The sequence below is a fragment of the Neofelis nebulosa genome, chromosome 4 (genome assembly GCF_028018385.1).
Source record: "Neofelis nebulosa isolate mNeoNeb1 chromosome 4, mNeoNeb1.pri, whole genome shotgun sequence".
Taxonomy (NCBI): domain Eukaryota; kingdom Metazoa; phylum Chordata; class Mammalia; order Carnivora; family Felidae; genus Neofelis; species Neofelis nebulosa.
The window spans coordinates 73,808,110-73,825,454 of record NC_080785.1 but is presented as its reverse complement, the minus strand read 5'-3'; the positions used below and the strand labels follow the sequence as shown (position 1 = coordinate 73,825,454).

The window sequence follows — 17,345 nt, the reverse complement described above, 5'->3', positions numbered from 1 at the left end:
CGAGGCCTCTCCGCCAGTCCGCTGGAGGGCGGCATCTCGTTCACCAAAGTCACACTCACAGGAAACGATGCCCGACGCTATCGATTCTCCAGCCAATCGTGGCACGCCTTGACCTATCTCCCCCTCTTATTGGGTGAGCGGGAGTGCGACGAGACGGATGTTGTCGTTTTCGCAAGGGGCCAAGCCGTCAAGATGGCGGGTAGTGGCGGGGAGCTTGGAGGTGTATTTGATCACCATGTCCAGAGGACTGTATGCGACACGCGGGCCAAGTATCGGGAGGGGCGACGGCCTCGTGCTGTCAAGGTAAAGTGATTTCGGTTTCATCCTTTGTCCTTGAGAGTTTTATTTTCGCTGTGATTCCACATCCCAGCATATGTAAATAAAGGTTTGAAAGGCTGCGATCCTATCCGTCACTCATTGGAGATGGATATGAGAATCTCTGGTACTCAAGTTACGAAAGATTCTCAAGAACCCTTCGGTCAACTGCTAGAACGTCAGCTCCGCAAACACAGTGCTTTGTGTTAGTCATTGCATCTTTCATGTTTACAATAGTGCGTGGTGCGTGGTAAGCACTCAATGAATGTTTGTTCTCTCTTTGTAGTAACTTCTCCCAAGCCAACTTCTGGAAAACATGTCGATTGAAGAAAATTTATTCTTTTTTTTATTTTTTTATTTTTAAAAAAATTTTTTTTCAACGTTTTTTATTTATTTTTGGGACAGAGAGAGACAGAGCATGAACGGAGGAGGGGCAGAGAGAGAGGGAGACACAGAATCCGAAACAGGCTCCAGGCTCCGAGCCATCAGCCCAGAGCCTGACGCGGGGCTCGAACTCACGGACCGCGAGATCGTGACCTGGCTGAAGTCGGACGCTTAACCGACTGCGCCACCCAGGCGCCCCGAAAATTTATTCTTTAGTTAGATTCTCGTGGGGTGAATTTACTTTTTATTTTTTCTGCAGACAGGTTGAACAGAATGTTTTTTGTTTTCAGAGGTTTTTTTTTTTTAAGCTTTTTTACTTTAAATTCCAGTGTAAGTAATATACAGTGTTATGTTAGTTTCAGGTGGGCAATATAGTGATTCAGCAATTCTGTATATTACTCAGTATTCTTCATGATAAGTGTACTCATTAACCCTAGAGCAGTTTTTAAAAATAGTTTTGTCCTAGGCTTTTTGGGGAAGTATATTTTTATGTGTTTGCATTTCTTTTAGGTATATACAATCAATTTGGAATCTCGGTACTTGTTAATACAAGGAGTTCCTGCAGTGGGAGCGATGAAGGAATTAGTTGAGCGATTTGCTTTGTATGGTGCAATTGAACAATATAATGCTCTAGATGAATACCCAGCAGAAGACTTTACAGAAGTTTATCTTATTAAATTTATGAATCTACAAAGTGCAAGGTAATTTACAAGTTAAGCATAAGTTTTGTCTCCCCCATCCCCATTGCTATCATTTTGGCCCTGGTTTTCCCTCATTTATACCTGAATTACCCAATAACCTAACATTGCCCGTATTACTCTGGTCTTACTCTAGTCTTAAGTGTTAGCCTTATGAAAACACTATTCACATTGTGTCATTCCCATGCTTAAGAATCTTCTGTCGTGTATTGTGGTAGATAAAAAATGGGTTTGGAGTTAAGTTTTTGAGCTCCACTGCTTACTAACATCATGACTTTGGACAAGTTGTTTAACTTCAGTAAGCCTGGTTTTTTTCTATTCTGTAAAATCTGTATGGTAAAAGGACCTATTCACTGAAGTTGTGTGAGGATAATGAGATAACCTATGTAAAGGGCTAAGTGTAGTGCCTCCTGTTCAGAATGCAGTAAACGTTAGGTATTGAAGTTCTTATTGTTATGCATCTATGTGAATTGACCCCATTTTTTCCAGTCTTCTCTTTTTTTTTTTTTTTAATTTTTTTTAACATTTACTTTTGAGAGAGAGAGAGAGAGACAGAGTGTGAGCAGGGAAGAGTCAGAGAGAGAGAGGGAGATGCAGAATCCGAAGCAGGCTCCGGGCTCCGAGCTGTCAGCCCAGAGCCCGACGCGGGGCTCGAACTCACAAGCTGTGAGATCATGACCCGAGCCAAAGTCGGACGCTCAACCAACTGAGCCACCCAGGCGCCCCTCCAGTCTTCTCTTTAACATAAATTCTGCTCCGATAAGGCTGAAGTATGAAATGCCTTATCTAGTTTTATGTTGACCCCATTCTTGTCACTAATTTGCTCCAAGACTCATCCTTCTTTGGCTGTTGCCATTCATAGTTTCTTTATTATATTTTTTAAAGATTTTAAGTAATCTCTATACCCAACATGGGGCTCAAACTTACAACCCCAAGATCAAATGTTGCATGCCCTACCCAGCTAAGCCAGCCAGGAGCCCCATCATTCATATTTTCTTTCTGTACTACAAATAGCACTTGCAGCCTGCCACAAAAGCACTTGATTTTATGTGGTTGTATATTATTCTCAGTTTGCTCTTATATGTAATCTCACTTCCCCTAATCACTTCCCCCTAGCCTGCTCTTCATGGTCAGGGAAACACATTTGCTAGAACTTTTGCACCTCCCATAGCACATAGTACATTATGTGAAGTTCAATATCTTGATTCGAATTATAGCTCTACAAACCAATGTGAGCATGGCTAAGTTATAAATCTTCCTAGGCCTCAGTTTCATCATAGGGTTTTTATGAAGTATTAATTCAGGTGAAGCATTTCAGGCACTGCCTGGTGCATGAAAAATCTCAGTATTTTTATCATTATCCCTGGGCACAGAAGTACTTAAATATTTATTGTAGTATAATGCCTGGCCAGTCATAAATGTTTAATAAATATTTGTGGAATACCATTCTTTGACTTTGTCATTGATTAGTTATATATTCAGCATTTACTCAATTACTGAAGATTTTATAATTATAATATTATTAATTTTTATATATGAATCCCATTATAGGAACAAAACTGTGGTGAAGACTAAACTGGGTATGAGCTAACTCTTAAGGGCCACTTAATTAACACAGAGAAATCCGTATTTCATGACCATAGATTGTGTACCTCAGGTTAACTGCTGGGGATCCTAAGTTGGTGAAAGGGGGTCTGGATATGTGTGGATGACTTAGCTCAAAACCTGTTAGCACTATAGAGAGTTCTAAGAGTATTCCCTACATCAGTAGAATCAATACCATCCATAAGGAGAACATCTTAATTCCCAACCCATAGGAAGTATATACACATAACAAAAGCTGAACTTTACTGTTTAGATCAATGCACTGAATCCTAGTTCAGCTATCATCCTAAGTAAGTCAAGATTAATACACCATGCTATCATGTATTTCTGTTTAGGACAGCCAAGAGAAAAATGGATGAACAGAGTTTCTTTGGTGGACTGCTTCACGTGTGCTATGCTCCAGAATTTGAAACAGTTGAAGAAACTAGAAAAAAATTACAGGAGAGGAAGGCTTATATAGCAAGAACTACTAAAAATAAAGGTATGGAAAGCCTGTTACTAAACACCTTCAACGTGTAAGGCACTCTGCTAGGTATATCATCATGGAGCTCCCAGTCTGGTGTGAAGAGAGGCAAATAAATGATCACAATATTTAAGAACTCTGCAGCACTCTTATGGAATATGGGCTGGAAAGGGAGAGATGTTGGTTTGTGGAAGCCTTCCTATAGGATGAGAGAGGTGGCTGAGTTTTGAAGGAGTAGACATTACTCAGGAGGCAAGAGGAAGAGATGAAAAGGTAGGCCAGGTAGAAAGTTTAAAGGTCCAGAGGAATAAATGAGCAGTATGCGTTTGAAGGAACTATGAATAATACAGGATAACCGCAACACAGGGATTGCAGTGAGAGGGAAGATTAGAGAAGAGGACAGGAACTGAATCATGAAGGGCATTGTGTCACAGGCTGCGGAATTAAGGTTTGACCTAAAGGCAATGAGAAACAATTATGATTTGCAGACCAGTTACCAACTGCTAATCTAAAACTGCTAATTGTGGAAAAGTTCCACTTTTGACCAGCAGCTGGCCAGGTGCCCCATATGCCCAACTGAGTTTCCCTAGACACAAATTCTAGGTGCCTGGAATGGAGCCATGGGCTTTGGTACATGGACTGTAGGAACAGAGTACTCAGAATTGGACTGAAATAATGTGTGTGGTCTGAAATCTGAATAGTACTGGAAATCCACATTACTAAATATCTACCCTTTAGTTGAAGGACAAAGTCATTTTGCAGACACCTATTGAATATAATGAGTGATTAGGGAAAGGGCAGGTGGCAGAGGTGAAGAGAGATAGAAGGTAGGAAGACTCTTGGAAAACTTACCTGAAAATTTGGCAAGAGAGCTGTTGAGAGTCCCTGATCACTTGTAGACAATGAACTTTTAACCTGTGGGATATGTGAATAGCTCCAGGAGAACTTATGTTTGTGTGCCAAATAAAATTACAAAATATGGGTCCAGCCTGTTGCCTCCTTTAAAAACTAACAAACACCAACTAAGCAGCATGATACATTCATGTAGTAGAATGCTCCAAAGCTGTAAAAAAAGGAGCATTCTATGTAATGACCTAGGAAAAAAAAATCTCTAAGATCTATAATTAAGTGGAAAACACAAAGGTGCAGAGAAATGGCTATTATGGGGAAAAAAAGAGGAGTAGGCAGGGGGAAGAAAAGTAAGACATACTGGACAGATAAATAAGAAAGTAAGAATGGGATTACTTATGGGCGGAGGGTGGAAACCAGGCATATAGGGGGTAAAGAAAGTGTGAAGCGTGACACTAATATACCCTTTATGCTTTTTAAACACATGAATGTATTACCTGCTCAAGAAAAAAAAATTTTCAGGGTAGCATTTGTTAACATTTTAAAGTAGTGTTTGTTTTTAAAATCACACATTTCTGAATAATGAAAACAGTAAACGAACCATTTTTTTCCTCTTCTCTCATCTTTTAAATTGTAACATAAAGATCATTACGTGACAAAGAAGAAACTGGTTACGGAGCTTAAAAACACACAAGATTTTAGACAGGACTTCCATTCAGAGACCTCTGGATGTGCAGCCACTTTGAACACTTCTACTGGCAACTCAGATCCTTGTCTTCCTTATTCTTGTGAATTGCCGTTATGTTATTTTTCCTCGAAATGTACATGTTCATCAGGGGAGCATATGGACAGGACATCAAACTTCTCTCAGGATGGTAGAAACCATGAAGAAACATTGGAGCATTGTATGCACAGTGACTCTTTGCAGAAAATACGGGTGAAACCGTTTAAAAATTCATCGGCCTGCCCTGGCGCACAGAAGGCTATTACTTCTTCAGAGGCAGTTGACAGATTTATGCCTAGGACAACACAACTGCAGGAGCGGAAAAGAAGAAGAGAAGATGATCGTAAAATTGGAACTTTTCTTGGAACAAGCACGAGTAGTAATGAGGTTATGATTGGGCCTCTGTTACCAGACTTACCCAAAGTGGATATGCACGATGACTCGTTGAACACGACAGCAAATTTAATTCGGAATAAACTTAAAGAGGTAAGATCATTTTTAAAAAAACTGTTTTAAGAGACCATTTGGTTATAGGGCTAACAACTAAATGGAGATTTGTGGCAACTAAAGTATTGTCATTAATTTTTTTTGTTTTCAGTTTTTTGATGTGTTTTTCTACAGTTCCTGTTGAATTAACTGAATCTGATGAACAGAAAAGTATGTGCTTTGATATCATTAGCCTTTGCTTTAAACAGTGAGCAGAACAGGGGCGCCTGGGTGGCTCAGTCAGTTAAGCATTTGACTCTTGATTTCAGCTCAGGTCATGAACTCTTGGTACATGAGTTTGAGCCCTGCATCAGGCTCTCTGCTGTCAGCAGGGAGCCTGCTTTGGATCCTCTGTCCCCTTCTCTCTGCTCCTCCCCCACTTGTTCTCTCTGTCTCAAGAATAAACATTAAAAAAATGAACAGAACATATTCTATGTCATTCTAGATATAAAACATAAAAGCAGTGGTTTCAGTCCGTGAGATCAATCTGTGAGAGTGGAGCCCAGGCCCTCTCTTTTTAAAGCTCCCCAAATGGTTCTATTATGAGTCAAAGTACAGAATTATTGTGTTGAAGGAAAACTTTTTCTCAAGTTCAGTGTTCTTACAAATTACATCAAAATGGTTTTTGCTTCTTTGATAAAGATAGCCATAGAATGAGGTGAGATTATTCTAAAGACTAGGCCCTAAGGTCTGCATTTCAAAATGTAAACTTCTTAGATTACAACTCAACTGTCCTAATTAAGTACTAATTTTTTTACATATTTACATAATCATTTTCCATTTTCTAAGCACAAATAAAAGAAAGCTAACGTTTGAGTTAGCTTTTGAAAGATAGCTTTTTGTGGGGTAAGCCTTTTGTAAATCAAACTGAGGGAAAAGAACCTTCTTTTAAACTTTAACTCTGGAGGTTCAGAAAGTGCTTTTCACGCAGTTGTAAATGTATTTTACAATGTGATTAAGGGAATCTAAGGTAGCTTCATTTATTTTATGTATATGTTTTTCCCTGAAAATTACTATCTGATTAAGGATGAGGGCTTATGTTATAATATTAAAAGTCTGTGAACACAATTTCCATGCTTAAGCCTCTTTTTAAATGTTTGAGTTTGTGCTGGCCCTTTTCTTCCTTCAGATACAGTTGAACTGAGGCATAGATGCGGATACATAGCTCCCTCAGCCAGAAATGACTATATTTTCAAGAAAAAAGTTGTTAGGTCCAAATCCTAAGTAAGGAGACAATAGAACAACAAAATGGAGAAATACTGAATACAACTTACACAGTTTCTAATAATTTTACATGTTAAGTGAAGACTGTCTTACTCTGCTTTAACTCATTGTCAACTCTTTTTCCAATGATGTGTTTGGTTTCACTTCCCTAGGAAATTGAGGATTATACCATTTTCTACTTATCTCTCCAATTTTTCATACACCCCCCCCCCCCCCCGCCCGGTCAAGCCTCCAAGTCTGTAAATACATCAAATGTTATCAGTGTTTCAGGTTACACAGAATGGAGATCTCTATCTGTGTCTATAAAATAGCAAGTGACTTCACATCTATAAAGGATTGTTAAAGTAGAATATATGTTTACTCTTATCCCCTCAAGTTTTTTTTTTTCTTGTTAAATGGCTTTAGAAATTTTGCTCCCATCAGTGTTTGGACAGAAAACTTTGTGCGTAGACCATAGGCTGTAACCTGAAATTGGGCTAACTGCCTTAAATGTGACAGCAAGAATTGAACTACTAGATGTATCTCCTACCTCTCCTAATAGTTTATTTATTCTTGTACTATAAAAATTAAGTTTTGGTGGTTCTCTTTTTTTTAAACTAGGTAATTTCATCTACGCCAAAACCTCCAGAAGACAAGCTGGAAGATGCACATACAAGTCGTCCGTTAAAACAAAGAAGAAGAATATAGATTGCCAGCAGCAAATTATATTTTCTAAGGGACTATTTATCTTTTATTTTTTAGCCTATCATTTTAATTCTTTAAGAGATTTTACTGCTGGTATTTTTTAGTGCACTCTTCTTTGTGATACCATTCAAGCTATTGTATCTAATAAATGTTCATCTTTTAAAATTAGCTTATCATTGGGGCGCCTGGGTGGCGCAGTCGGTTAAGCGTCCGACTTCAGCCAGGTCACGATCTCGCGGTCCGTGAGTTCGAGCCCCGCATCAGGCTCTGGGCTGATGGCTCGGAGCCTGGAGCCTGTTTCCGATTCTGTGTCTCCCTCTCTCTTTGCCCCTCCCCCGTTCATGCTCTGTCTCTCTCTGTCCCAAAAATAAATTAAAAAAAAAAAAAAAAAAAAAAAAACGTTGAAAATAAAATTAGCGTATCATTCACAGAATACATGTCAGCCAAGTATGTTCCTTAAAAAAAAAAAAAAAAAAAAAGTTTTCCGGAAGCTCCATCCAGTGACTTTGGTTACATTTTATTGGCTAGAACTGGGCTCATGGCTGTTCCTAACTGGGAAGGTCTGGAATGGTGAATGTTTTAGGTTTCCAACTTCTCTGGTTGAGGAAGCAGGAGAAAAGAGGGTTGTGAAAGTATTTCCCACAGGGGCCAAGGTCGTTGGCTAACTTAAAAAACAAAATTAGTTTATCATTACTTAATATTACAGAAAGTGTTTTTCTATTATTACTTCTCACTTTGCAATAGTTATATGTAAATTAAATGAACAAACGATAAAAATTTTACAATGCAAATAAAGACAGGCAACCAGGATCTGTTTCTGATTTTAATACAAGTATTAAGTGTTTCACATTCAAAAAGTAGAATTCAGGATGTGTCTGAATGCCAGGGCTTCAAAATCAATACAATTCTGTAAAGTAAAAAAGTTAATTAGAACAAAGCTGAAATTAAGAGCCTATATTCTTTAGTTAGTCTCTAAGAAGAATTTGCTTATCTATGGCAGAAACAAATCTGTATTTGTCAATGCTAGACTGCTAACCCGTACATTTAGCATACCTACATTGTTTGTCCTATCAGACTACAAAATTGGAAACTGGAACAAGTATGTTCAAGCTGTGTCCTTTTTTTTTTTTTTTTAACTGCTAAAAATAACTTGAGAAGGCCCATACCAAACTGTCTGTTTTTCTTTTCTCTATATACCTAAAGGCCTCTTACCTAATGGATTGAATTTGAACATACCGGTTAAGAAGGTTCATCATCAGTTATGACCTGATTCAAACTTGCTGGGATGGCACCAAATGGTAGATGGTATTAAAAGAAGCTGGAGGCAAGGGGTTTGGCCTTACTTCCTTGTAAGGTAATTATTTTTTTCTGCTGAACTCCCAGGTAAAAGACACGTTAGAGACCCAAGCATAGAATTGGAAAGAGCAAGTTACTGTCTACAACATGCTTCTGACTTTAAGGTGCTATGAATTTCTACCTCAGGGTCTTATTAAAATGTAGATTCTGATAATGGTGGCCAGAAGCTGGTGGGTGATGGGAATGCAGAACGGTTTACAGTTTTCCAAGATGGAAAGCAGTCTGGAGATTGGTTGTACAACATTGTGAATGTACTTAACATCACTGAACTGTATGTTTACAATTAGTTAAGATGGGTAAATTTTGTGTTAGATGTATTTTACCACAACTGAAAAAAAAAAATTATCTGACAGCCTTAAAAGGAGGAGCTGCTCAGTGGGTTCAGTTTTGTTGAATAGATTCCTGATCTTCTCAGGACTTTGCAGGATCTTTCCAGTGACCATGTGGAAGCCAGCATGCCTCCCCATCCCCACCAACATGCACAATATTTGATCAAGATGAGTGGAAGTAACCTTTGCTGTGTCAAGCATCATAAAAACAACAACAACAACAACAACAACGATTGAGTCAGTTGGTTTGGGTTGGGGCCTGAGATTCCCCATTTTCCCCAGGTTCTTAGGTGACACCATTGCTGCTGGTGAGTAGCAAGGTTCTCAGTAACTGGGCTACTGAGTTCTGGGAGCAACTGGAGATCTGTTGGTGTTCCATCTGACCTAAGTAGTTGCTCCAATCCAGTCCATTCTATGTGGCTTCCTCCATCAGTCTCAAAATGAGAAGTGTGCCTTTCACACACTGCATTTTACTATTTCCAGGAATAAACTACAGTGGGACAAGTTAGAGAAATGAGCCGAAGATAGCATAGGAGAACTTAACATGCAAGTTTGTGCATAAAATCGCCATCTAGATCACTGCAGAGAATTAAAAAGTTTCTACTTTCTTCTTCAAAGGAAGAATTAAAGGAAATTTTAATGTGTCAAATTATTAGGCTGGCTCTTCTGGCTCAGAAAACTTGTCAAATTCATACATGAAAAACCTTGCTAAGCACAAATACTATAAAGTACTTTAAATGTATTCAAGATTTTTAATAATTATTCTCATGGTTTGGCAACATTTGGGTTGAAAGAGATCAGATTTTGTCCTGGCAGTTATGGTGGGTACTTGCTGAGTACACTATTCAATGTTCTATCCCTTAAGCCTGCCAATAGACTCTAGTTTTCTTTGGGAAAATATTAACATACAAGAAATCAGGAATTGTGTATAGCTAAAGAGGCTGCAAGCTCAAAAAGTCTGTTGAATAGAATCCTCACTATTGTTGATTCCCAAAACGTGAGGATGGAGCTGAGATCGTCATGGTTGCCTGAACTTCAGCTGTGGGCTAAAGTCCCTACAGAGGTGAGTGTCCAGGTATTACTGTCTGATCCCTTAAAAGCTTTGCTCTTAACCACTTTGAGCTATTGGCACTGTACCTTTGCTTCTGGTAAACACGGTCCAAATACCTCCAACAAAAGTCTTTCTTCTCTAACTGCTTTTTCAAAGTCTGCAAAAGAGATCTTGCCATCGTTGTCATAATCCTAGAGAGGAAGATGAGTTCTTGATAAATGATAGAGTAGTTTTTAATTTTGCATGGAAAATAACTCTTTGCCAAGTAAAACTATTAGTTTACATCTCTGTGAGCACTACTTACATAAATCAAAAGGTACTTATTTATCAAGGCTACTTACTTTATTCCTGGAAGTCTGTTTAGAATACCTGTTATTATAGGTTGAAAATTTGTGTCCCTCTTGCCTCTAAATCCAATGTTAGAGCCCCCAGTGTGATGATTTGGGAGGTGTCTTTGGGAGGTAATTAGGTTTAGATGAGGTATTGAAGGTGGAGCCCCCATGATATAATTAGCATCTCTGTAAATAGAGACCAGAGCTCCCTCTCTCTGCCATGTGAGGACACATTGAGGTGGTGGCTGTCTGCAAGCAAGGAAGAGCACCCTCACTATGGAAGCAAATTGACTGGCACCTTGATCTTGGACTTCCCAGTCTCAGGATTTTTTTTAAGATTTTATGTATTTTATTTCATTTTTAATATTTTTAAATTATTTTTGAGAGAGAGGCAGAGTGTGAATGGGTGAGGGGCAGAAAGAGAGGGAGACACAGGATCCGAAGCAGGCTCCAGGCTCTGAGCCATCAGCACAGAGTCCAGTGCAGGGCTTGAACTCACAAATCACGAGATCATGGGAGTCCAGTGCAGGGCTTGAACTCACAAATCACGAGATCATGGCCTGAGCCGAAGTTGGACATTCAGCTAACTGAGCCACTCAGGCAGACTTTATTTTTAAGTAATCTCTACACCCAACAGGGGCTCGAACTTACAACCCTGAGATAAAGAGTCACACATTCCACCAACTGAGCCAGCCAGGCACTCCCCAGTCTCAGGATTTTGAGAAACAAATTCCTATTGTCTAAGTCACCCAGTCTGGTATTTTGTTATGGCAGTCCAAGCAGACTAAGACACCTGAGTTACCTTAAATATATAAAATATGGTCGTGTCTCTAAAGGATTTATACTGTAACTGGGGAGTAAAACAAAAAGAGGACATATAGTGCTACATTTGTGATAAAATCAGTGCCATAGGGCAAAGATTTTCAAACTTAATTTTTAGTAGTAGAATTTGTTCCTCAAAGGATCTCTGACTTGAGAGCTCATCATGTAAAAAGGATAAAAGTGAAGTTACTCACTTAAGGAGCAAGGCACTGGGAGTTAGAGCAGTAACAGTTCAAGATGGACTAGAATCATAAGATGCTTGCAGACTACTGGGAGGCCTTTAAGGATGATTGAGAGGACTTTTAGGTAGCTGAAGAGGTCTGGGGTGGAAATGCAGAAGAATGGCCCAAACTGAAGTCTGACAACATGAGGCGATGTAAGTCAGGAAGAAGACAGACCTGCCTGGAGTGGAGCATTAATGACAGGGACTGTGGGGGATTAAATCACGGGAGGGGCAGGGGACCATATACGTAGATTATAAATGCTTTAACTGCTTAATTCAGTTTGGGTTTGATTTGATGGGTCCTTGTTTTTTCACTTCTGAGCATAACTCAGGGTTGCTGAGAGTCTAACTTAGAGAAAGGTTTGAATAATTACCAGAAAAAAATTCACTCCAGGGGCACCTGGGTGGCTCAGTCAGTTAAGCGTCCGACTTTGGCTCAGGTTATGATCTCATGGGTCATGAGTTTGAACCCCATGTCAGGCTCTGTGCTTACAGCTCAGAGCCTGGAGCCTACTTCAGATTCTGTATCTTCCTCTCTCTCTCAAAAATAAATAAAAATTAAAAAAGGAAAAATTTCACTCCATAACATGTCCTTTAAAAAAAGAAGAGGGATGCCTGGGTGGCTCAGTAGATTAAGTGTCCAACTTCTGCTGAGGTCATGATCTCGCAGTTTGTGGGTTTGAGCCCTGCGTCGGGCTCGGTGCTATAGCTCAGAGCCTGGAGCCTGCTTAGAATCCTGTGTTTCCCTCTCTCTGCCCCTACCCCGCTCATGCGCGCATGCTCCTCTCTCTCAAAAATAAGTAAACATTAAAAAAAATTAAAGGGGTGTCTTGGTGTTTCAGTCAGTTAAGTGTCCGACATTGGCTCAGGTCATGATCTCATGGTTCATGGGTTCGAGCCCCCGCATCAGGCTCTGTGCTGACAGCTCAGAGCCTGGAGTCTGCTTCAGATTCTGTGTCTCCTTCTCTCTTTCTGCCCCTCCCCTGTGTTCATGTTCTATCTCTCAAAAATAAATAAATGTTAAAAAAATTTTTTTTTAATTGAACAAAAAAAGAGTGAATTTGGAATTGGGGAAAATACTGTCTCTCAAGAAGTCTACCCTCAGCCCTAGCAGTGGCTAGTGAGAGTATTTCTTAATCCCTATTTTGTGGAGCTTGAACCCCCAAAACCCATGAGGTCATGATCTGAGCTGAAACCAAGAGTCAGATGCTTAACTGACCGAGCCACCCAGGCGTCCCCAGTGAGAGTATTTCTGAAGGAAGAAGGTATGCTGGAGTCTGTGTTAGCTGAATCTAAGACTTGGCAGCCTCCATCATCTATTTCCTCATCTCCAGAGTAATGGAAATGAGCTGGGTCCAGAATGCTTTAGAGTTAACAACTTTTCACTGGTATCCAGGATAGGGGCATAGTAAGAAAAGGGAAGAAATCACTATGTCCATAATAAAGTGGTACTTTTTGTTTCATTGAAAGAAGAATTCTGCACCCCATTTTCTATCATGATTTTGGGTAAAACTATTAGTATTTCTGTTTTCTCATCTGTAAAATAGAGATAGTAATTTCTACTGCATAGGGTTGTTTTGAGGGTAAAATGAGTTCCTATATTAAAGTTCTATGAAGGCCCTTGGCATATAGTTAAGTACTTTATAAGGGACAGCTATTTTAATTATGTTATTTTGTTATAACGAATGTTTAGATGGATTGGAGGGCTAAGGTCATGCAGACAGACTAGAGTGGCATCCAATTTTACACAAACTGAATCTGCTGCACCACTCCCTCCCAACCCCCACATTGAGTAAAATATTTTAAAATAATACAGTTAATATTTTGTGTAGTGATTCATTTAATCACCCAGCCATTCCATAAGTATTGAGCACCCACTATCATCCAGGCACTGTTGTAGGCAATGGATAGAGCAGAGAACAAAATCTCCTGTCCTCATAAAGGTTACTTTCATTATAAAGGGAAATAAATAATTTATTTGTCTTTAGCTTTCCCCAATATCTGCTTATAGGTTTTCATTCTTACCATTTTTTTCAGTGTTATATCTACCAACTCTTTTATTCCTTCATCATTCTCTTCTTCAGATGACTGTTGGTGTAGACTGTTCTTTAACATGTCAAATATCTCTTCTCGAGAAATGTAACCATCACCATTCAAATAGTAAACTTCAAAACAGACTGCCCACAGCACAAGAAATGTAAAGACTTGGATAAGAACAGTTAAAATATCACTAGTCTTCTCCTTAAGTTATTTTAATATATAGTTTTTAAAAAGATAAAAACAATTTATACAACCTACAATTATTGGTCTGTATGACAGATGAATTTTAAAATAAAGCACCTTTTATACTTATTGGCACAAGATTAAATACTCCTTGGAATGTGGAATTTGAAATTGAGAGTTTAAAAATGTTATGAAACCTGAAACCATGAAACTGTTAGAAGAAATCATAGGAACAAGTTCCTTGACATGGGTCTTGGTGATGATTTCATGGCTATGACACCAAAAGCACAAGCAACAAAATAAAAACACAAGTGGGAACACATCAAACTAAAAAGCTTCTGCATAGTAAAAGAAACCATCATCAAAATGAAAAGACAACCTGTGAAATGGGAAAATAATATTTGCAAACAATATCAGATAAGGTGTTAATATCCAAAATATATAAGGAACTCCTACAACTCAATAGCAAAAAAGAAAAAAAAATTAAAAATAGGCAAAGGACCTGAATAGCATTTCTCCAAAGAAGATAAATGAAAAGCCAACAGCTATAGGAAAAGATGCTCAACATAACTAGTCATTAGGGAAATGCAAATTAAAACCACAATGAGATATCACCGCATGCCTGCAAGAATGGCTATCATTAAAACAAACAAATAAACAAAAAATGCCAAAAATAAGATAACAAATGCTGGTGTGGATGTGTAGAAAAGGGAACACTTATTTGCCGTTGTTACGATTATAAATTGGTAGAGCCACTATGGAACATAGTATGGAGGATCCTCAAAATATTAAAAATAAAACTTCCATATAACCCAGCAATTCTATGTGTGAGAATATATCCAAAGGTAATGAAAACACTAACTCAAAAAGATATCTGCACCTCCATGTTCACAGAGCATTATGTACAATAGCCAAGGTTTGGAAACAATCTCAGTTTCTATCAATGGATGAATAAATATAAATAAGAATATTACTCAGCCATAAAAAATGAGAAAATGCTATCATTTGCAATAACGTAGGTGAAACTTGAAGGCATTATGCTAAGGAAAATAATTAAGACAGGGAATGACAAATACTCTTATGACCTCCCTTATATGTGGAATCCCCAAAACAAAAACAAAACAAAACAAACAAGAAACTTGACAATAACAACAGATTCATAGAAAAAGAGATCAGACTTCTGGTGATCAAAGATGGGCAGTTGGAGGGAGGGGGAACTAGAGGAAGATGGCTAAAAGGCACAAACTTCCAGTTATGAGATAAATAATGTACTAGGAAAGTAACATACAACATGAAGACCATAACTAACACTGATGTATGATATATAGAAAAGTTGTTAAGAGAGTGAATTCTAAGAGTTCTCATCACAAGGAGAAATATTTTTTTTCCTTTATACTTTTCTTCTTATTGTATCTATATAAGAAGATGGATGTTAGCTGAACCTATTGTGGTAATCATTTTGTAGTATATGTAGAACTGATCTGTATGCCTTAAATTTATAAAGTGATATATGTCAATCATTTCTCAATAAAACTAGAAAAATAAAAGAATTTGGGGGAAAAAAAGTAGTTGATAAAGATGCAGATTCCTGTTCACCTGTACCTAGATGGGAGAGGAAACAGTTACAGATTAGATATCAAGCGATCTTTGTAAGGAACAGATTTGATACTAAATCTTCATAATTAAAAAAACAAATAAATGGGGATGCCTGGGTGGCTCAGTTAAGCTTCCGAGTTTGGCTCAGGTCATGATCTCAATGTTCATGACTTGCACACTCTAATAAATAAACATTTTAAAAAAAACACAAATAAACAGAACTTTTCCTGATATAGCACAAAATAAGTATGGATTCCTTGGTGGTAGTAGCTCAGAGAATGCTATTTTAAAACATTCCCAAGGTGAAACCGATGTAGCCAGTTGAAACCAGTCTTCAATCCACATTGGAGAATCAGTCTTATAGGTACTTTACATTGTAGCCTTAATTTAAAAAGCAGCTCCTTAAAGGGGTGCCTGGGTGGCTCAGTTGACTGAGTGTCTGAGTCTTGGTTTATGCTCAGGATGATTCATGGTTTGTGGGTTCGAGCCCCGTGTTGGGTTCTGCACTGTCAACATGGAGCCTGCTGGGGATTCTCTCTCCCTCTCTCTGCCCCTCCATACTTCCATGCTGTCTCTCTCAAAATACACACTAAAAAAAAAAAAAAAAAAAAAAAGTGGCTCATGAGAAATTTACATACCTAAGATTTTTCTTTCTGTCTTGGCATTTATGAACTATGTTTTAATATACTACATTATCTACATTGGGGACTTCTTGTTTCTGTAATACTTTTTGTTGTTCATGTATTTATTTTGAGAGAGAGTGAGAACACAATTGGGGGAAGAGAGAGACTCCCAAATGCGCTAACAGCAGAGCCCTATGTGGGGCTCAATCTCACCAACTGTGAGATCATAACCTGAGCTGAAATCAAGAGCCAGTCTCTTAACCGACTAAGCCACTCAAGGACTGCCCCCTGCCTTTTTTTTTTTTTTTTTTAAAGTTGGAATACTTTAGGGGCACTTGGGTGGCTAAATGGGTTAAGAGTCTGACTCTGGATTTCAGCTCAGGTTGTGATCTCCCAGTTTGTAGGATCGAGCCCCACGTCAGGCTCTGTGCTGACAGCGGGGAGCCTTCCTGGGATTCTCTCTCTCCTTCTCTCTCTGCCCCTGCCCTGCTCATGCTCTCTCTCTCAAAATAAATAAACTTAAAATAATAAAGTTGGAATACTTTGAAATCAATGACATTAATTTAGGTACTTGAAACTATTTATAAACAAACAATACTTTCTGTGTTCAGAGATAACCATCAATTCCAATTTGTAGATATTAATAGTCCTTTTCCTCTTCTCTGTCCCCACTGTTATTTCCTAGGTAACTTCAACAATCTAGGAAACTCTCCTGCCTCCATCCAATATTTCATTATTTATTATAGTTGATTCACAACTGTCCTCTTAGGGAATGTTGGGGAGAGGAATGTTGCTCAGTAGACGATTCAACCTTAATAATACACATTCAGTTGACCTTAATATTACATGTCTCAACATCAGTTCTACCAACTCCACATGTTCATTCCTGTTGGTTAGCCTGCTCTTCCTTCTAGTTTCTTTCTGCTCAAGATTTACAAGAATTAACTGAAATGCTAGTTATTCTGTGGAAGTGTCTTCTGATCCACCAGATCCACTAGAAAGCACTTTCTCATCACTCCCATATAGTATTTTGAAAATACATAGATTTTGAAGTAATCATGTTATATTACAGTTATTAGTTTATATGTATTATGTGACCCAGAACTGAGCATCTCCTGTAGAAGAATGACACAAATAAAAGACAATAACTGTATAGACTTCAAAAAAAATGTGATGAAGCTGCAATAAAAGAGATCTCTTTTTACTTTTAAATTTGCTTTTTTTTAAAAGTTTATTTATTTATTTTGAGGGAGAGCTAGGGAGGGGCAGAGAGAGGGAGGGAGAGACAATCCCAAGCAGGCTCCACACTGTCAGTGAGGAGCCTGATGCGGGGCTCAAACCTATGAACTGTGAGGTAA

At 38.5% G+C, this 17,345-nt stretch overlaps 2 protein-coding genes across 4 annotated transcripts in view; one reads left to right on the top strand and one right to left on the bottom strand.

The window, feature by feature from the left end:
- The first annotated feature begins 65 nt into the window (after positions 1–65).
- RBM48 (RNA binding motif protein 48) lies at positions 66–7,600 on the top strand. Its single transcript, XM_058725100.1, has 5 exons — positions 66–303; positions 1,210–1,400; positions 3,338–3,483; positions 4,959–5,524; positions 7,349–7,600. Exons 1-5 carry the CDS (start codon positions 193–195, stop codon positions 7,433–7,435), a joined length of 1,101 nt encoding a protein of 366 aa, XP_058581083.1. The 5' UTR covers positions 66–192; the 3' UTR covers positions 7,436–7,600.
- Positions 5,224–17,345, bottom strand: part of LOC131509410 (calaxin-like) — a 33,260-nt gene continuing 21,138 nt past the window's right edge. For 2 of the 3 annotated variants that reach the window (XM_058725107.1, XM_058725109.1), the window contains exons 4-6: positions 13,571–13,722; positions 10,255–10,359; positions 8,243–8,339 (exon numbers count right to left, since the gene is read on the bottom strand). In XM_058725107.1, coding sequence (XP_058581090.1) covers positions 8,283–8,339; positions 10,255–10,359; positions 13,571–13,722 — 314 coding nt within the window. In that variant the 3' untranslated portion in view covers positions 8,243–8,282. Of the gene's footprint in view, positions 5,348–8,242; positions 8,340–10,254; positions 10,360–13,570; positions 13,723–17,345 lie in introns of those variants that run through there. The other variant, XM_058725108.1, reaches the window with a different exon arrangement.